General features: G+C 41.7%; 1 protein-coding gene across 1 annotated transcript in view; it reads right to left on the bottom strand.

Moving 5' to 3' along the window:
• Window positions 1-20081, bottom strand: part of LOC134866114 (obscurin-like) — a 56558-nt gene extending 36477 nt beyond the window's left edge. Inside the window, 34 exon segments of the mRNA XM_063886091.1 lie at window positions 399-668; window positions 745-1014; window positions 1105-1371; window positions 1536-1802; window positions 1911-2177; window positions 2301-2570; window positions 3142-3408; window positions 4295-4399; window positions 4482-4643; window positions 4730-4883; window positions 4982-5094; window positions 5217-5286; window positions 5288-5484; window positions 5600-5866; window positions 5953-6222; window positions 6306-6572; window positions 6663-6935; window positions 7016-7291; window positions 7472-7753; window positions 9094-9369; window positions 9458-9733; window positions 9821-10096; window positions 10184-10462; window positions 10896-11177; window positions 11262-11537; window positions 12733-12901; window positions 13105-13208; window positions 13351-13617; window positions 13712-14017; window positions 14330-14590; window positions 14741-15010; window positions 17481-18246; window positions 18248-18580; window positions 19879-20081. Of these exon segments, the coding sequence (XP_063742161.1) occupies window positions 399-668; window positions 745-1014; window positions 1105-1371; window positions 1536-1802; window positions 1911-2177; window positions 2301-2570; window positions 3142-3408; window positions 4295-4399; window positions 4482-4643; window positions 4730-4883; window positions 4982-5094; window positions 5217-5286; window positions 5288-5484; window positions 5600-5866; window positions 5953-6222; window positions 6306-6572; window positions 6663-6935; window positions 7016-7291; window positions 7472-7753; window positions 9094-9369; window positions 9458-9733; window positions 9821-10096; window positions 10184-10462; window positions 10896-11177; window positions 11262-11537; window positions 12733-12901; window positions 13105-13208; window positions 13351-13617; window positions 13712-14017; window positions 14330-14590; window positions 14741-15010; window positions 17481-18246; window positions 18248-18571 (8446 nt within the window). The 5' untranslated portion in view covers window positions 18572-18580; window positions 19879-20081.
• Between the last annotated feature and the right edge of the window lie 901 nt (window positions 20082-20982).

Raw genomic sequence — 20982 nt, 5'->3', positions numbered from 1 at the left:
ATTGGTAGGTTTAATATTTTACGTCTACAACATATTTTTAGACATTTTTGAACCTGTGTAATGTTACTTTGAGAGAGTAATATACTTCAGTTAAGCTGTTGAACGGTGATATTTAGTGGAAGCTAGACTAGTCGTATGGTTTTTCTTCTTTGTCCTGTCATGAGTTGTTTTTTACCATCTAGCAAAATATATTTTTACCTGTGTGGCATACAGTATGTACAATGAAAGGTGGATGTGGATTTTTGTAAAACTACATTAGATGGACACGTATAGGACATTTCTTACATTTCTTTAATTACAGTTCTATTATATTGTGCAAATAAATTAGCCTTTTACCACAACTTCACAATAAGTGTTGTCTTTTAATGCTCTAACGTTGTTAAAATGAAGAGTCTTACCCTTGATTTCCAGCTTGGCTTTAGTGGTTGCACCTCCAACAACTTCGCAGCTGTACTCTCCGGAGTCTTGAGATGAGACGTTATGGATCGTCAGCTTCATGACCTTGTCCTCTTGGCTGATGTTATACTTCTGGCTCTTTTTGATGACTTTGCCCTCCATGGACCAGTTTACAGTGAAACTAGCTTTTGTTACCTCACAGGAGAACACAGCATTTTCTCCTTGGACAGCACTAACAGTCTGTAGTCCTTTAGACACGGATGAAGCCTTGCCTGCAAAATGGGATGTTTATTGTCCTTACTTAATACTTTTGTACATTTGTCTAGGCCTCTTTAGTATGTCGCTTACCTTCAACTTTTAATGTTGTTTTGGAGTTAAGGTCTTTAATGTTCAAGACCACCTCTCCAGCGTCAGCAGGAGTGACCTCTTTGATGGTCAGCATGTACTTGCGTCCTTTACTGGTGACTTTGAAGCGGCCTCCATCTGTGATAGTCTTTCCATTCAGAGTCCAGGAACACTCGTCTGTGCTCTCACGAGATAAAATGCACTCAAAGTTACATGTGTCTCCCTCATTCACCTCGGCCGACTTCAGCCATTTGGTAATTCCAATGCCGATCTCTAAATTTGGGACAAAGAGCATAATTTAGAGAAGACGCCAAACAATACTATATGTATGAAACTGTAAAGCATCTCAATAACAGTACCAACCTCTTACAGTGACCTTTGCTTTAGAAACCTCAGTTCCTAAATCACAGCTGTACTCTCCAGCATCTTCTTTGGTGACGTCCTTGATGATCAGCCCCAAAGACTTGCCCGTGTGAAGGAGCTCGTACTTTAACCCGGCCTTCAGGACTTTAACCTCTTTTCTCCATACGGGAGAAACCCTGGGCTTGGACGCCTCGCACGCCAGAGTAATCATGCCTTTCTCCTCTCCAATGACATCATCCAGAGACTTGAGGAACACAGCTCGCTTCTCTGGAGGGAAAATTGATAAATGAAATAATGAGTGAGATATTTAATGTTCTGAAAGCATGACAGAATGGATAGACGGTTTCAAAGTATACTTTGGTTATTCATTTAGCCTGGATTTCCTTGGTTAATGTGATATTGATACAGTAGTTCATTTAGTTTGTTCTTACCTTTGACCTTAAGTGTCACTGACTCCTTCACCTTGCGGACCTGAAAGGTGATAGTCCCCCCGTCCTGAGGGGCCAAGTTCTTCAGCGTGAGCTTGTGGACCTTCCCATCATGAGTGATGGTGTTGACTTCATTGGTGAAGAGCACTTTTTCATTCAGGAGCCACTGTACCTCTTCATCAGCATAGTTAATCTCACATGTGAACACTGCATCGTTATCTTCATCAACCTCTGTGTCAGCCAAGTGCTTGCTGATCTTAATTTCACGTACTGGACACAGAAAACGTAACAGTTTAAGTTTGAAGACAATCACAAAACAGCTTCGTTGAAGGATTACAAACTTGTTCAATTGCTGTCTGCTGTGTGTCCATACTTTACCTTCAACGGTGAGTGTCCCTTTGGTCTCAGCAGGTCCGGACTGACAGCGGTACTCTCCACTGTCTTCCTGAGTCAACCTTTGAATAGTTAGTTGAGCCCTTGTAGCGTCTTGCTTCATGTTGTACTTGTCTGAAGCGGTCAGAGGCACAGGTCCTTTGAACCAAGCAACCTCTTTGGGTGAGGCAGAGAATTTACAGTTGAGTATCGCAGAGCTTTTCTCTTTCCCCTTGACATCTTTGATGGGCTCTGCAATCTCAAGCGGACGCTCTGAATGTGGGGAACAACATGGGATCAGACTCAACTCAATTACACTGGATATATTAACTAAAAGCAGTATAACCGTACGTTATTGTTGTTTACTGCTGTATAAATGTCCTTCTACACATTTACCTTTGACTGTGAGCTGGGCTAAAGATCTGCTCTTGCCAGCTGTAAACTGCACAGGTCCAGTCATGGATGCTTTGGTCTTTTTGAAAGTGAGACGGTGCATAGTGCCCTCTTTTTCCATTTCCACATCGGCGCTCTCCTTCACAGCAACCCCATTTAGAGTCCATATGGGAGGTTTCACCAGCTCCATACTGATTTCAACTTCGAAAACAGCTGCAAAGGGTTCGGTCACTTCAACTGATGTCAGCTCCCGCACAATGCTGATGGACTGCTCTGTAGGGGTCGTCAAGAAAGAGAATGGTTTAGAAGTCCTGACATAAAGATAATCGTGACTATTTTTAAACACAATGGTTAATGCTTTTTGATACCCAAATTGCAGACAGAAATCTATTAATAGTATACAATATTGTGTGTGTTCTACTACTACTTGCAGGAAATACACCTTTATGGGATAAGTTAATCATGAAATGAACATCTTTGTATAATGTCATTCCAAAGGATAGGAACAGGTTTCACACTTCACACTTTTTTTAATTTTGAAAAAAAAAGTTAAATTATTTCCTAGGCCATGCATGTTTTAGAGCCAATACTTAATCCACCTCTCCTCCTGGTTATACATAAATAAAATACTTTAAAAAAGCTGGACAGACGGTCAGACGGTCGGACGGACAGACGGACAGACCTATATATGGACACCTCATTGATTAGGAGTCTGATGGCTTAAATACATACTTTGAGTATGTTCATGTGTATACCCAGTATACAGAAATATTGAGTCTTAAATACAGTATATATAAATACCCTACACTTGATGAACCTGAGAGCTGTCAATCGACCTTGTTACCTTCCACAAGTAGTTTACAGGATGTCTTCTCATCAGTGGCGTCACAGGTGTAGGTGTCTTCGTCCCCAGAGCCCACATCGTTGATGGTGAGTTTCCGGTACACATCCTCACTTTTGATCTCGTACTTCTTGCCGTGTCTGATCTCCATCTTGTTCTTGAACCACTTCACCTTTGCGCTAGCACGTGACACTTGGCATTCAAGATGTCCACGATGCTTATGCATCGCTATCTTATCCCTGAGTTTCTTCACAAACTTGACAGGCAGCTCTATAGTAACAATAACACTGAATCAATTCAAACTTTTCATTATCATGTACGCTACAAGGGAAGATTAAAGGCTCCTAATTCTTGAAGCTTTGCCAAAGCCCTTGCTTAGGTGCACTAAAGGACAGGCACTGTTCATAATTACATTGTGTTACAGCCAAAGCAAAAGGGGCAAAGTAATGGAGCATTAATGCTTTTGATGCCCCATTAGTTCCAACTTTTGTATGCAAAAGCTAAAGCAGATAGCACTGATCTTGGGAATTACCGTGACAGCCATTCTTGTTTATATATCAGTTGCTGACTGATTGCAAACAGAGAGACACTGACATATAAACTAAGAAACAAATGCATGTTCAGCAAATAATGCTCAAATGAGAGCCAAGTACGCCATCTTATCTGTCTTAGATTGTGCCTAACAGTGCAAATGAATAAAATCAACCAATACAGAAAGCCATGACTAAACCTGTTGAAAATAATCCTAAACTTAGACGTGTGTTTCCTTTTGCCATCAGCCCTCAATGTGGCATAACAATGCAAATGCAACTTGAATTGGATTTTCTATCTCATCAATATTGTCAGATTGATGCATTCTGTTAACTCAACAACATTTCATCTGTCTATAGTGCAACGTTTTTCATTGGCACACTAAACCAGTCGAAATGTTGAGTTGAATTTAGCAGAAAATGTATGCAGACTTTTGATTATCCTAATCATTCGGTAACAGTAAAATAGGGTTACAAATGTGCAGATGTATTACATTTTTTTGCAACAATTTGTTTCATCAATAGAAAAATCCATTTGCAACCACATCTGAACATTGCAACATAAGGGTTAGCGGAGTCATGCAGCAACATATTTGTTTTCAGCACAAGGACACGGACAGGTTTACCTTTCACTTTCAGTTTTGCTGCTGAAGAGGCCTTGTCAGCTGTGAACTTAATCTCACCCATATCTTCTGTGGTGACAGACTTGAACAGAAGTACGTAGGTTTTGCCTGGAATAAGAAACAAGACAACTTTGTAGATAATCATTATTCAGGTAAATCATATGCATGAGAATGCAGGTGTATACATTACCCTCTTGTCTCATCTTGATGTTGTCACCGACTTTGAGTTTGTTACTTCCTTTGTACCACTGGCAGTCGACTTCATCATGTGATATTTCACAGACAAATGCAGCGCTCTCCTTCTCCATCACTTCCACATCCTCCAGCTTCTTAACAATCTTAATTTCTCGGGCTGCAGGGAAACATTATTAAGAAGTTTCTATACCCAATAATGCAACCTGACTGATTTGTGTGCTTCATGACATGAGTGATAATTACCATTAATAGTGAGCTTAGCCGAGGTGTTATCATCAGCAGTGCGACAGATGTAAGTGCCTGCATCTTCAGGGGTGCATTTGTTGATGACAAGACTGCGCTTTCTGCCCAAGGAATGGATGCCAAAGTTCTTCCCTGGTTTCAGTTCAACATCATCCTGCAGATGAATTATTTGTATGTTACATGCTGTGCATGACACTTTTTAAATCTCATTATTTAACTAAGCAGACAGTAATTCAAATATTAACTTCTCACCTTGAACCATTTAACATCTGCATTGGTTCTGGACACTTCACATTCAAAAGTAACCTTTTCCTTATCAGCGACACTGATATCTATCATGGGCTTGGCGATCATGGCAGGAGGTTCTGTAGAATTAGAAGTTGTTGTTAAAAAATGTGCAACATAATGACCCTTGTGGCAGTATGGGTGACATAGAAAAAGGCATTAGTGACAAATACATGAATGACCAACAGGAATGAGGCCTTACCTGTGACAATCAGTTTGGCAGAGGTATGAACTCCTTCTGCTTGGAAGGCAATCATTGCTGCATCCTCCCGTCTTGAGATTGGACAACGTTAAGGCATGCTTCTTTCCCAGAGCTGTGATACGGCAGTTGGCCCCGGACTTTAACTTGGCCCCATCCCTGGTCCAGAAGCCTTCCACATCAGCCTGGCTGAGCTCTACCTCCAGAGTTACCGTCTCTGTCTCGTGTGCCTTGGTTTCTGTTAGGCCCTTTATTACCTGGATCTTTTTCACTGAAGGGAGGATGAGAAAAAGTTTGAGACTTAACCTTCATGGTTTCCTAGCTTTTAAATAAAGAATCTCCTTTCTTTATGTATTTAAAATATGTATGTTGTAGATCAGTCTTACCCTCCACACTGAGTTTGGCCTGGGTTTTGTCATCCAGGGTTTCACAGGAGTAGATGCCCCGATCAGCATAAGTCACGCTCTTGAAGATCAGTGCCTGCTTAGCTCCGTTGATCCGAATCTCCATGTTTCCTGCAGACTGCAGCACGACGCTGTTCTTCATCCACCTCACTTCATCTGACGGCTTACTCAGCTCCACCTCCAGCTTCACTTCACTCTGCTCCTCCACTGTCAGGTTTGCTAGCATTTTCTTAAAGGTCACAGGTTCATCTAAAATGGGTGAATCGCCAAAGTTCATGAGGAAAAAAGATGACTTAACATGCTTAAAAATGATATTCTAACATGAGTGTTCTTACGCTGCACTTGTAGGGTAGCTTTGCAGCTTTTGCCTTCTGCATCCACGCTGATCTCTCCCCCATCTTTTTGTGTGACGGAGGTGATGGTGAGTGTGTGACTGCTTCCACCACGCCCAATCTTATATTTGGGCCCAGCAGTGACGGGTATGCTGTTGTGGAACCATTTAACGTTGACGTCTGCTGGGTTGACAGCACACTTGAAAATGGCGTCTTTTCCCTCCATGGCAGCCACATTATTCAGTTTAGTCGTCAGCCTCACCAGTCTGGGTGCTGAAAGGAAAGCATGACATAAAATAAAATAAACAGATACAGAATAATCTACCTCAAAGTGTTTTAGGTAAACAATTAATTACCTTTTGAGGTAACTTTGGCAGAGGTCTTGTCATTCCTACATTCACAGCTGTATTCTCCTTCATCTTCTTTAGTCATGCCAGTCACGGTGAGGACCCGCTTAGCACCATCTGTCCTGACACAGTACCTGCCTCCAGGTTTAATCTCCCGACCATCATGCTGCCAGACAACATCCCCTGAGACTAGATTTAGCTCACACATCAGGCTAAGTGTGCCTTCTAACTCCACTGTAGCAGGATTCAAAGGGACCACAAACTTCAAAGCTGAATCTGAAATGAAAACATGGCATCATTAGACATCAAATCTAAATCGGATACAAGATAAGACAAGATACAGCTATTAAAAAGTCTATGACGTGCCTTTAACTTGAACTTTGAACTCCAGTTTGTCATCAGCAGTTTGACAGGAGTATGTTCCACTGTCTTTGGATTCAGACGATTTCACTATCAGGGTACGAGAAAGGCCTTCCTTTTTCATTTCATACTTGCTGCTCTCCTTGAGCTCCACACCATCTCTGTACCACTTCACACCACCACTCTCAGTCGTCAGCTCGGTGGTCAAAACAACTTTCTCACTTGCTTGAACAATACATGTGTCCTTGACAAGCTTTTTCTGGAACTTAGCAGCTGCATCTAAAGGGAAGTAAGAACTTGTTTTCATTTGTTTGTTCTGAGAATTGCCAAAATAAAACAGTATTTGAAATATATTTTACCTGTGACCTGCATCTTAAAGACAAGCTTCTCAGTTCCAGCCTCACATGTGTACTCTCCAGCATCTTTTTTCTCCATCTTCTCTATCACCAGCTCACGAATCTTGCCCTTTGACTCCATGTGGACGGCTTTGCTGGAAGTCAGCAGCTTGCCATCCTTGTGCCACTTCACCTCTGTCTTGGAATCAGCTACCTCACAGCTTAGGGTGGCTTTCTGGGAGAGAGTGGCTTTTACCTCTTGCTTAACAGACTCTTTGTTAGAGAAACCAGCCGGGGCTTCTGCAGAGGAAAGTGAAACAAAACAAATGCATAAACTGTAAGTAAACCAATGATACACACAGCAAAACATTTCAGATGGAATGAAACTACATAATGATTTATGCAAGAAGACAGAGGAGACCACACTAGAGACAAAAACACATTGCTCAAACAATACCAGCGTCAAATTATTCCTCCTACCTGCCACCTGTATTCTAAAAGCAATTTTCTCAGTCCCAGCCTCACAGATGTACTCTCCAGCATCCTTCTTCTCAACGCTGTCGATCACCAGCTGGCGACTCTTGCCTTTTGTCTCTGTGTGGATTGTCTTGCTGGAAGTCAGCAGCTTGCCGTCCTTGTACCACTTCACCTCTGTCTTGGTATCGCCTACCTCGCAGCTCAGAGTGGCTTTCTGGGAGAGAGTGGCTTTCACTTCGGTCTGGACTGACTCCTTGTTGGAAAAGGCTGCCTTCAGTTGGATTTCTGCGAAAGTAATAATGGAAAATGTCATGGCATTGTACACTTCCCCGCTGAGAGACTAAAAAGTGTTTCTGATTTCTGATTGCCAACCCTCATTTGTATGCAATCTTATAAAATAAAACCATCTTGATATAAACCTGATTTAAACAAAACACATAAAGCAGTCCCTTTATTTTCTCATACCTGTCAATTGCATTTTAAATGCCAGTTTTTCAGTTCCAACTTCACAGATGTACTCTCCAGCATCCTTCTTCTCCACGCTGTCAATCACAAGTTGTCGGGTCTTGCCCTTTGACTCCATGTGGATTGTTTTGCTGGCAGTCAGCAGCTTGCCCTCCTTGTACCACTTCACCTCTGTCTTGATATCAGCTACCTCACAGCTCAGAGTGGCTTTCTGGGAGAGAGTGGCTTTCACTTCCCTCTGGACTGACTCTTTGTTGAGGAAAGAGGATTTAGCCTGGACTTCTGTAGAAGTACCTGAAAGGAGTGTGGTGTCAGTACATTTACCCTCAAAAAAAAGGAATCGTGTCACACCCTTTTGGATTATATTAACTGAAAAAAGAAAACATCATCTTACATAAACAGTGCACAGAGCAATGAGCTTTATTAAAGCATGTCAGGTTGAGGGGGACTTAACATTGCAATTGCAGTCTTAAATAAAAAATAATTAGGCATCTAGAAAACATGAGCGGACTGGAATTGTTAACAAGAGCAAGACTGTCAGCAGGAAGTGACAATCAACAGCGACACAGGACAGCAGTGCTACCTCAGTAAGCAAATGCTCTGAGAAAACAAAGCATGAGGCTCAATATTACTAAATATATACACAAAATCTCAAGGGCCATCTAATAACAGACTCTGGGGACAATATAGATGTTTGGGCACAGCATGCCAAATATCTAAAAAGAAAAGCAACCAATAATGCAGTCTAAATTTGATCACACAACATCCTTCCCTCTCCTCACCTTCCACATGCATTTTGATGACCATCTTCTCAGACCCAGCTTCACACAGGTACTCCCCGGCATCCTTCTTCTCCACGTTGTCGATCACCAGCTGGCGACTCTTGCCCTTTGACTCTGCATGGATTGCCTTACTGGTGCTTATGAGTTTGCCATCCTTGTACCATTTCACCTCAGTCTTGGAATCAGATATTTCCCAGCTCAGGGTGGCCTTCTGGGAGAGACTAGCTTTCACCTCCTTCTGGACTGACTCTTTGTCAGAAAGTGCAGACTGGACCTGCATGTCTGTGGAGGAGCCCACAAATAAAATGTTTTTAGATATCCATGATGAGAACATTCATCAACAAAAATAATATATGACAACTCAGTCCTGGGCCATACCTGCCACATTGAGTTTGAAGACCAGCTTCTCAGTCCCAGCCTCACAGATGTACTCTCCAGCATCCTTTTTCTCCACGCTGTCGATCACCAGCTGGCGACTTTTACCCTTTGTCTCTGTGTGGATTGTCTTGCTGGAAGTCAGCAGCTTGCCCTCCTTGTACCACTTCACCTCTGTCTTAGTATCAGAAACGTCACAGCTCATGGTGGCCTTCTGGGAGAGAGTGGCTTTCACCTCCTTCTGGACTGACTCCTTGTTGGAGAAGGCTGACTGAGCCTCTGATGGAGGAGATATGACAGGGGAAATATCAGATCCAAAAAGCATTGAATTACAAGTATTGATGTTTTAAAAATCCCCCGCTCTTACCTGCCACATGTATCTTAAATGCCAGCTTCTCAGTCCCAGCCTCACAGATGTACTCTCCAGCATCCTTCTTCTCCACGCTGTCGATCACCAGCTGGCGACTTTTACCCTTTGTCTCTGTGTGGATTGTCTTGCTGGAAGTCAGCAGCTTGCCCTCCTTGTACCACTTCACCTCTGTCTTAGTATCAGAAACGTCACAGCTCATGGTGGCCTTCTGGGAGAGAGTGGCTTTCACCTCCTTCTGGACTGACTCCTTGTTGGAGAAGGCCGACTGAGCCACTGATGGAGGAGATATGACAGGGGAAATATCAGATCCAAAAAGCATTAAATTACAAATATTGATGTTTTAAAATCCCCCGCTCTTACCTGCCACATGCATCTTAAATGCCAGCTTCTCAGTCCCAGCCTCACAGATGTACTCTCCAGCGTCCTTCTTCTCCACGCTGTCGATCACCAGCTGGCGACTTTTACCCTTTGTCTCTGTGTGGATTGTCTTGCTGGAAGTCAGCAGCTTGCCCTCCTTGTACCACTTCACCTCTGTCTTAGTATCAGAAACGTCACAGCTCATGGTGGCCTTCTGGGAGAGAGTGGCTTTCACCTCCTTCTGGACTGACTCCTTGTTGGAGAAGGCCGACTGAGCCTCTGATGGCGGAGATATGACAGGGGAAATATCAGATCCAAAAAGCATTGAATTACAAATATTGATGTTTTAAAATCCCCCGCTCTTACCTGCCACATGCATCTTAAATGCCAGCTTCTCAGTCCCAGCCTCACAGATGTACTCTCCAGCGTCCTTCTTCTCCACGCTGTCGATCACCAGCTGGCGACTTTTACCCTTTGTCTCTGTGTGGATTGTCTTGCTGGAAGTCAGCAGCTTGCCCTCCTTGTACCACTTCACCTCTGTCTTGGTATCAGCTACCTCGCAGCTCAGAGTGGCTTTCTGGGAGAGAGCGGCTTTCACTTCCCTCTGGACTGACTCCTTGTTTGAGAAGGCTGAGGCTTGGACCTCTGAAGGGAACATCAATAAGAAATACAGCGTTGTTATGAGGACAGTTTTAGATCAAATGATTGAAACATATAGCACACACTCATTCAAAGCTTTATTGAAGGTTCTCAAATGGAGCTTTGAATGTCTGTTGTAGTTTTTCTGATGTAAGCTAAAAATCAAACAATGAAATGTGACTAAATTTGCCTTTTTCTCCAAATCGAAGCAAATCAAATCAACAGTCTTAATGGATATCAACTTTCTAGTGTCATCAGAATAAATACACATTTTGATTAAAACTTGAATGTCGACATAACGAATAAAGCCTTGAAGCCTCAAACTCATCATTCAAATTATATTCCTTTAGTAGCTCACAGACACAGTTTATATTATTGGTACAATACTGGAAATGTTTGGTAAGTTGTATTTGTCGATACATCAACCGAGCAGTCCTACCTGAGACAGATATCTTGAAGACCAGCTTGTCCCCCGCCGCTTCGCATATATACTCTCCAGCATCGCTCTTCTCCACCTTTTCGATCACCAGCTGACGAGTACTGCCCTTTACTTCTGAGTATATCGTCCGGCTAGATATTAATAGCTTGCCGTCTTTATACCACTTCACTTCTGTCTTACTATCCGAGACATCACAACTAAGAGTAGCTTTCTGGGAGAGAGTAGCCTTAATTTCCTTTTGGACTGATTCCTTGTTGGAGAAGGCAGTTACTGCCTGAGTTTCTGAAAAGAAGAAGGACATTGACATCATATTCATCTTTAACATGCTGGGTTGAATCATACTGCAAAAGAATCAAATAGTCCTACCTTTTATCTTGACCTGGAATGTGACTTTGTCTACTGCTGTCTCACAGGAGTAATGTCCTTCGTCACTTTTCTTGGCGTTTTTGATGATGAGTTTCCTTTGAGTCCCTTTGGCGACGGTGGTCGTTCTTTGGTCCTCTGTGATCTCCACTTGATCTTTCTTCCACACCACGGCCGCGCTGGCTGGAGAAACCTCACAGGTCAGCTCGAGGTCTCCTTTAAGGGTTGAGGACATTCCCATGGTTCCTCTGGCTTTGTTCAGGAACTTGGCAGGTTCATCTTAGAGAAATAGAGGTGGAAATACAGTTATGACCTTTTTGTTATTTGTCAAATTATACATTTTTATTTCATACAGACAAATTATAGATTTCTGAATTATGGAGTAAATAAAAAAATGATATGACAATAATCAAAATCTAGAAATGCACCAGCATTTCTTGAACTATTATGGCCTCCCATTATTTATAAGTGGGACCTGCAGATTCCAATGTTGACCACTTCTCATACTAAGAACTGTCATACACAAACAATACTTATTCCTTTGCTTTAAAAGGAAATGAAAAAGAGAAAAATACCCTATACTGTGTATGAAGGGCAATATATTATGTAGAGAGTCAACTATTCATTATCTATCCAACACTCTGTATGTATGTCTATATACAATCATTCATGAATGAGTATCTATTTACAAGAATGTAGAGGTATGTGTCCTCCAGCCTGAGAGGACATGGAGAGACGCTGCGCTGTTGGCAGAGGAGCTGGTCACTGCAAATACTCTTGAGCAGCATGCATGGGAATTCATAACAAAATAATAAATTAAATGTCTGATTTAATTGGCTGTTCCAAAGGTCTTCCCTCTACCATGGCTTTTTTTTGGGGGGGCTTGCAGATGCTACAATTGTGATCTTTAAGTCTTGTGTAAGAATGATAGAGAGCTTTTCAAAGGACATGTGATGTGTGCGTGTGTGTGGGTGTGTCTGTGTCTGTGTGTGTGGCTTTGACGTTACTGTTTTACCAGTGTGTGTCACTACACGTGTAAAACTGACCGTCAAGAAATCTAAGGGGATTTATTGTGCATCTCTTTTAAAATCCCTTGAGAAATGTATATCCTTACGTTTGTTATCAGAGCAGCTCATGTGTGGAGAGAACATGACTTGGGGTCGCAGAATAACACTAGAGCCGACTACATGTTGATATACAACGCTTTCCTCTATTTGATGGCTCAAAAGCATATGCTGCAGCCATCAGAGCAGCTCGTATTTCAGTATATCACATGACCTGAGACAAACTGTCTGCATGTGGGCTTGAGTTGGGACTTGTTTCACTCGCTGAGCCAGGTTACATTCACGCAATCATGTTTTCAGGGCATATTGGAGATTCTTGCTTCAGACGCCAACACTGAAACCTTGGCAGTCATATTGTTTACTTTGCTCTGTGATAAAGTTAAAGTGCTTAACTTCTTTAATGAGCGTACCTTTAAGAGAGAGCTGCATGGATATTTTGTCATCAGCTAAAGCACACTCATAGATGCCCACATCTTCCTCTGTGACGTTGTGAACCACAAGGATCCTCTTGCGGTCGATAATCATGTATTCATACTTCTTTCCCGTTTTCACCTCCCGCCCATTCCTCATCCAGACCACCTGAAGACACACACACACAGAACAGATGGCCAACAAAGACATGAGGAAGTTAAAGCAAGGGTTGAAAGAGGACTTGAACATGTTTCTCAACTATAACTACTGGTACTTATCTGGATATATTTTATATGCTGACAAGAATTCAATTATAAAAGTGTGTGCACGGTAACAGTAACAAAAACTAAAATGTGATATACTATACTGACCTGTGCATCGTAATCTGACAACTCAGCAGTCAGCTGGGCGCTGGATTGGGCACTGCAGACCACCCTCTGCAGATCTGACTTGTTGGTGAACCTGACAGGAGGAGCTGAAAATACAGAGAATATGTAACAAGGCATTATTGATTTGCCAACAGCATCCAATTAAACAAAGTTAAGAACAGTTGAATAAAGAAAAGTGAGCGTACTGAATGTATTTATATGATTTAGAGCACTTTCCTGACTACATACCCTTCACAGACAGGATGCAACTGCTTTGCGAGCCTCCACCCACAAACTTGACCTCCGTCCCGTTCATTTCCATGGTCACGTTACGGATGAGCAGAGTGTGTGTGTTCTTGGACCTGGTGATGAGGTAGTCGCCTCCACTGCGCAGGAGGCGTCCGTTTAGAGACCAGAATGCCGAACAAACAGCTGACAGCTCCACGGAGATAGAGAACTCCTCACCGTTGTAGGCAATGCTGTTCATCAGGCCTTTCCTGATTTCAGCACTGGGTTCTGGAGACAATAGGCAAACCAGGTATGAGAATGAAATAACTAAACATGTACAACAATATCCATGAATTTAAAATGGCTTTTTCATCAGTCTTACCTAGGTAGAAGCTTCCAGGCACCTCCAGGTAAGCACTCTGGCCAAAGTCATTCATGGCAGAGATACGGAACTGGTAGGTGGCCTCTTCCTTGAAGCTGCTGATGGTGGTCTCTGTGGAAAGGATGGTTTCTCCAGAATTGCACCGCTGCCATGTCTGAGTGCCAACCTTCCTCCTCTCCACAATGTAGCACTTGATGGGCACGGGGCGGTCGCTATCTGGAGGAGACCACTGGATGGTGATGGATGAGTCAGTCTTGTTCGCAACCACTGCATCGACTGGGGGATCGGGAGGATGCTTCCTTGCAGCTAGAGCAGAAAGAGAAATGATCATGATTTTTACATGATCTGATGAGTATTGTAGCTTGTAGCTAATCAAAAGAAAGATTAAACCAAAATTCAGTTTCCTTACTTTTTTGACCCCTCTTTTATTTTTAGCAATCATTCATGTCAGTTTCGATAAGATATTGTTTGCAGTCTTTTTCACTGGCCATCAAAGACATGAGGGATCTTATATTGTTATAAAGGCAATTTGAACTCAATTTAGAATGGAAAAATCCAAGCCTATCCTGAATATGATGCAATCAGCATATAATAAATACAAAAAATGGTCTTGCTCACCAGTGACAGAGAATCGTGTGGAAGTTTTACAGTCTCCCGCCACAAAGGCCACTTCTCCTGAGTCATCAGCCTGGCAATCTCTAATAGTTAGTGTGTACTGTCGGTGCACGCAGGCGATTGAGATACGGGAATCTCCCTTCAGCTTCACGCCATTGCGGGTCCAGTAGACATCCGGGAAAGGACGCTCCAGCTCCACACAGAAGATGACAGTGTCGCTGACAGGGACTACTGTCCTCCGGGGAAGCTTCTTAGTAATGTTGCCTGGGATATGAGAGTTAGTGGACATGACATTAAGACACACATTCAGAATAATTATAGACAAATTGACTAGAAGTTCTTCATTTCCTGACTCTTAAAAGTATTTTAGAGACATAAAATACCTAACAGAAATAATGAAAGTCTCCACCATACCCAGGACAGTGAGCTCAGCCACAGTGCGGCTGCCTTCTTTCATCTCGCAGATGTAAACACCGTCGTCGTTGGTGGTGACGTTATGAATGGTGAGGCGGCGCAGAGTGCCTTCCTGTTCCATGTAATACTTGGTGCTTTGATCTAGCTTCGTCTCCTCCATGAACCAGCTGGCCTGGGTGGCACTAACGGGCACCTCACACATCAGTATGGCGGACGTCTTCTCCTGTACCTCCACATCCTGCAGCTTCCTCCTGAAAGGCACCTTAGGCTCTGACACAAGGACAAATAATGAGACAATCTTTAAAGCCACATGTATGGTTTTGTATGTAAGTAGGCCAAATACAAAGAGGATTACTACAAAGTCCACCATTTCATTATTAAAATAAGACCTTCTTCTCCCTGCTCCTTTCAATCATGGGCTATGAAAAAACTGCTTAAAATGTACATGTTCTGTCTTATAATAATTACCATGAGTGGAAAAACGCCCCCCCCAAAAAACGTCACCATTTCCCAAATTGTATACACTAATTTCCCTAAAATCCATCAAATCAAATCCTCAATTTGAATGTTGATTTTTAAGAATGTGAATGTCAGTGATAAGAGCAATGTTTCAAGGCTTTGCACGATTCAGTGTACAGCCCTAAAGGCAAGGAAAGAAAAGCTTTTTGATAGTCAGCTGTAAAACCTTGGTCGTTGAAAGTCAAGGTTTGACAATTGGTTGCCTGCAAGGTATGAAATCAACTAAAGAACTTCTGGCACGCCTTGGAAATGCTCCTCAGTAAAGTATGACAAAGTTAATTTGAAGGTTGATGTGCTTACTCCAACTGCTATTTGAATGGAAGCTGCAGGGAACATGTTGTACGTTTCCCCTGCTGCTCTACTCTACAAATGAGGGTTAGAGTTCAAACTGTATCCATATCCATACTTTGGGTTTACGCCAACAGTTTAAAGTTAGGAATCAAGTGTTGAAACACATAGAACTCCACTTTGAGTTATGGGTCCACTGGGTTCCTCATATCCTCAAAGCAACCACATAAAATAAATGTAGCATTGAAGTTATTCATTTCAATATTTCAATAAGAAAATATTTGGTGTTTGCAAAAAACTCTCTCTTTGACCCCTCAGCTTAAAATGATTGACAGGCTTGTCAACACACCAGAACATTATTAACATTGACGACCCTTAACAGTCATGTATTTCGGTCTAAGTGTCCCAAATAAATTCTTTTAATGAAGTTATCGTCCCAACACTGACTGCATTCCTGCCAGGACCTATTCTTTTTTTAGTGCTGTATAATAATTGTTGTAATTAAATCAAAGGCTACAGAAAGGGTTGGCTTGCTTTTTTCTTCTATGTCAAATGCTTTTACACAAGTTACAATTCATTGCAATTCAATTTGTTCTTTTTCTGTGCTGCATTTTCTTAATTTATATAAAGAATATTAAATCGTCATGCAACAAGTAAGAGTTCGAAACGTATAACCCCTATCGCAGAATTCACCCCTTAAATCCTATAAATGAACAACCTGCAAACATCAGAAGTGCCCTGCAACAGCAATAAACAGGTACATAAGAGCGGCAGCCCTCATTATCAGTCATGCCGACAGGAATATATAATGCTACAGTTTCATCACTGGGCCAAATCTTTTCCCAGAGGGAGTCTCAGTAGCAGCAGTGCCAAAGTGCTGCAGTGAGTGAGTGAACATCTTAGCATCTGTGAACCACTCATCACCAGCAGAAAATAGATGCAACACAACACCCTCCCAAAGAGGCTGGGCCAGATTTCAAACTTGTTGTTAAAAGCTACACACATTTTCAGGGGTATATTATGCTTTGGTGAAATGATTCGGACACTAAGAGTAGTGCAGATACCACCACTGATTTTTCCTTTCAACATATAGGCCCTACACATCCTTGTACCTCCATTTTAAACTATACAAACACACACACGAGCCACTCGCTTCACTGGCAGACATGTTCATCACGCACAGGATATAGGCGCTGCAGTTTATTTTTGAGTAAATCCCACAGACACCATCCTGCTGTGATGAATACTCACTAGACCACCAAAAGTGTATTAATGTACGACTTAAATATAGTCCCTTACAAATGACTTTTCACTCCTCTGTGATGTGCAGTACCAAGCTGTTTTAAGAAATGTCTTGTAGAGCTTCAGCTAACAACTTCATTTGAAATCAATCCGACAGTTATTTCCCTAATATGTCAATGCATTTCTGGTTCTATAAAAACATGTCTATTTTAGTTTCTCAAAATCCAAAGTGATGTCTTTAAATGTGTTGTTTTGTCTGTTCAGTTTAATTTGAGATAAAAACAGATAAAAGCAGGAAACCTTCATTTTTAAGAGGCTGAAAACATAATTTTTACATTAATTTACAGATCAACAAATGATCCTTTTTGTCAATTGACTCAATTAGGGGACTTTTTGAATGCAGCTCTACAATATTCTCTATATTTAGAAGCTGTAAGATGTATGAGTACTGCAGTTATGGTATAGATGTTGGAAAGTATGCGGTGACAGACTAATATATTGTTTACTTTGATGGGATTTGTTATCAATAAAATAATGCAATCAAGCCAGGCATATCCTGTAACTCTAGTTTGGAATATGCTGCACTTGGCTGACAGATATGCATGTAATTCATTGACATAGGTGGGATAGTTTTTTTCTCTAATATGTGTAAAACAGTAAACAGCATTTCTTAAAAACATGTCCATCTTACCTTTGACTGTCACCAACACAGCACTGTAGGTCTGGCCAGCCATATTGGTGGCATTGCAGGTGTAGAGACCATTATCGGTCTGTTTGCAGTACAGGATCTTGAGGATGAAGTTCTCCGCTTGGTCCTCATAAATGACATGCCTGCGTCCCTCGCTGATGTTTGATCCATCCTTCCTCCAGATAATGTGGGGTTTAGGGTGACCCGTCACAAAGCAGCTGAGTTTGGCATGCTTGCCTTCAGTCACCGTGCAGGTACGGGTGAACACACCTTTGGGCAGCTTTGCCAGCGCAGATGCCCTCAACTCATGTTCCAGACTCAGAGAACTCAAACTATCTGTGATGGTGGTGGTGTTGGAGGAGGAACCAGAGGATCTGCTTTCTTCAGTGCGATAGATAGAGATGTCCTTCTTCATTTCCTCCTTGCGCTTTTGTAGGTGAGAGAGGAGAGAGGAGGTGTTCTTGTCTGCGGCCAGCTGGCGGGAATCCGGGGCATCTACAACAAGAGCTGCTGCAGTGTGTGAACGGCCGACGGTGTTCTGGGCCCTGCAGGTGTAGGTGCCGCTGTCCAGGTTACGCACACTTTGGATCTTCAGGGTGCTGCTGTCACTGTCGGAAACAATCTTGATACGATTCGACTCCCCCAAGTAGCGCCCATCTTTCTCCCAATCAAAGTTGGCATCGGGGTGGGCCGCAACCCGGCAGTGGAAAACCACATCACCCCCCAAACTTACACGGGTAGAGGTAGGCTTGACCATGAAAACAGGGGTCCCTCTGAGCCATCTCTGTTTGCAGGGCCACTTTGAGGGTTACAGCAGCATAAGCCTCCCCAACGATGTTTTTGGCCCGGCACATGAATTGGCCATTGTCCTCCAGTGTTAAGTCATAGATGGTCAGGCGGTACAGATTTCCATCCTCCACAGTTTTGAAGCGTCCCCCAGATGTCAGCTTCAGCTTGTCCTTCTCCCAGGTTATCAGCGGGGTCGGGCTGCCCACGATAGTGCAGCTAAGTGTGGCATCTTTGCCTACACACACTGAGCATGCCTTTGGACGGGTGAGAAACCTGGGGACTCCACCAAACAAGTTTTGATCCATTGTTTGTTGCTGTAATCAAATAAAAATGTAACATTACAATACAGTTCCAGGCAGGGGCGTACAACAAAATAAAATGAAACGTTGAACAAAAGAAAAGATGGATTGGAAAGGAAATTCCTTCAGCAGTTCAAATATAAAGAGGGGACACTAAAAGTGCAAATATAAGTCTAGCCTATGTGGCGAATGTCAATATGTATCAGATCTTAATTGTAGGTAGTGTAATAGTACTGTATGCCTAATTTATATTGCTCATATTTGTGTCCATCCTAAAATTATGCTTTATGCCATTATTGCACATTATGTGTCACAGTCCATCTAAATACATTCATAGCTGGAAAATGAAGCAGTTAGTAGTTTGATATAGTTTTGTCAACACCAAAGTCCTTTTTAAATAACTAATTTGGATAATAATAATAATGGATACAATAGTAGTTTCGAATTGAAATTGATAAATATCAAGTGAAAACTTGTGCAAACTAGATCACATAGTTTGTATGCACATTGGAAAGTTGTGTCAGTTATTTTATATTACTTTCTGTCCACACACTAAATTACAAACAAACCCCGTTGAATGTACCAAAAGCCATAGTGAGATGTGTCTTAAGTGTAACTCCTCTATAAATATGTAATGCTATGAAAACAGACATAACTCCACAGTCCAAACAGGCATATTTATGGCTAGCAGTTACAGCAAGTGCCAGTCCGGACAACACTTTCATGGCCCTGCTGACATTATTTAATACTAAGACTTTATACCTTACAGCTTATACAATAGGAATGTAGTTCACCGTCAAAACAACAAATAAATTCCATGGTAACAAGGTCAAATAGAGCAGATATGTGCCTTTCAAAGAGTGACATTTGCCAGCTTTGTCACCTCTGTCGCTTGAACTGCCTGTCCCAAAAATAACCTCAGCTGTCAGACCCCGTCTCTGTCCATTGCCATTTGTAGAAGCGAAAGGGATATCAGCTGTTTGATAAAGCTACGACTTAAAAAAAACTTCTACATTCCTCAGTGAACCAAAACGTTACTCTTAAAACATTTCAAGGGATTGGTTTGTTAATACACTACGACACGTGAAACACGCGCAGTTATATCAAGTAGCTAACTACCTGAAACTGCAAGCTGTAGCTAACCTAACGTAAACTCAAATGAGCAATTAACCGTTACGTGAAGGTTTTCTACAAACAAGAGCATGAAATAAATAGAAAAACTGCTATAACTTCGGTAAATTCTTAGGTATTATTCTTAATGTAACGTGTTATTTTGTTAACATCACTTTATTATCCTAACATTAATTTTTCACCTTGAGTCTTCAGCCACTCAGGTAAAACGGGCGTTGAATCATGTGGCCTAAAACTTCAGTTAACCGTCAAGATTTCCAAATGATAGCCAACTCCAGAATCAGTGGATTGTATAAATCCCAATTTAAAAAATGTCTTCTTCGAGCTCAAATATCCTTGAAATGGTTGTAAATCCAGGATGGTGGGAACATCCTCCCAGTCTGCTGCGGTGGGCGGTTGACTAAACTTATTTTTTCTTTCTTCTCTGGTACCTCATGATGTCAAATAGCTGACGTGCCTACTTTGGCGCAGCCTCCTTTCCAAAATAGACTTGTCATTTACTGAGGAGATAGGAGATAGCTAGGCTGCTGGTGGTGAAGTCTGGAAGTAGAGCAGGCTGGCCTCTGCTGGGCTGCACACTACCATAACACTGGATATTACTAATGGTAACACCTGCAGAGCTTGGGCTTGCACAAGCGGTAGAAATTAACTAATTGCACTACTAAAGTAGGCTTAATGTAACTACTAAGTACTTTTCTGTTGATTATTTACTTTATTAATTACATCCTATCCGTTATAGGCTTCTTAACAGACACAACCCCCACCTGGAACAACTGGACCTTCCCAATGCATGTTACACACACACAAAAACAAACACACAGACACACAGACACATACAGTGTGTGTGCAGGGGTATCTTTAAAAGGACTACCAATTAATATTTTAACAACAACACAATATGATATTGTGCTTAAAGGGAGTGAGGTAACTCTATAGATTTCATTTCAAGTACTATAGGCTACTTTAAAACAAAGGTAATGTGGTTGTAGTTAATACATTCATTTCACATACATTTAGTAAAATCTTACTTGGCAGATTAATATTACCAACATAAAATAGAATCTGAGTATTACATATTATTTGAACATGTTAAAATGATTACTACAACTACTGCTTCTAATAATATTAAAACATAAATCCTAGTAAACAGCAAATCAATCATTATCATCTAATTATTATATATAATTAATAATACATGATAAAGAAATGCAAATGCTCTTGTGCTTTATTGTAAGTGCACATTTGTGAACTGCACATCATCCTCTTGCCACTTGATTTTTTCTGAT

This window comes from Eleginops maclovinus, chromosome 6 (genome assembly GCF_036324505.1).
Source record: "Eleginops maclovinus isolate JMC-PN-2008 ecotype Puerto Natales chromosome 6, JC_Emac_rtc_rv5, whole genome shotgun sequence".
NCBI lineage: Eukaryota > Metazoa > Chordata > Actinopteri > Perciformes > Eleginopidae > Eleginops > Eleginops maclovinus.
Note: the sequence above shows the minus strand (reverse complement) of the source record. Positions and strands in the feature narration are given on the sequence as shown.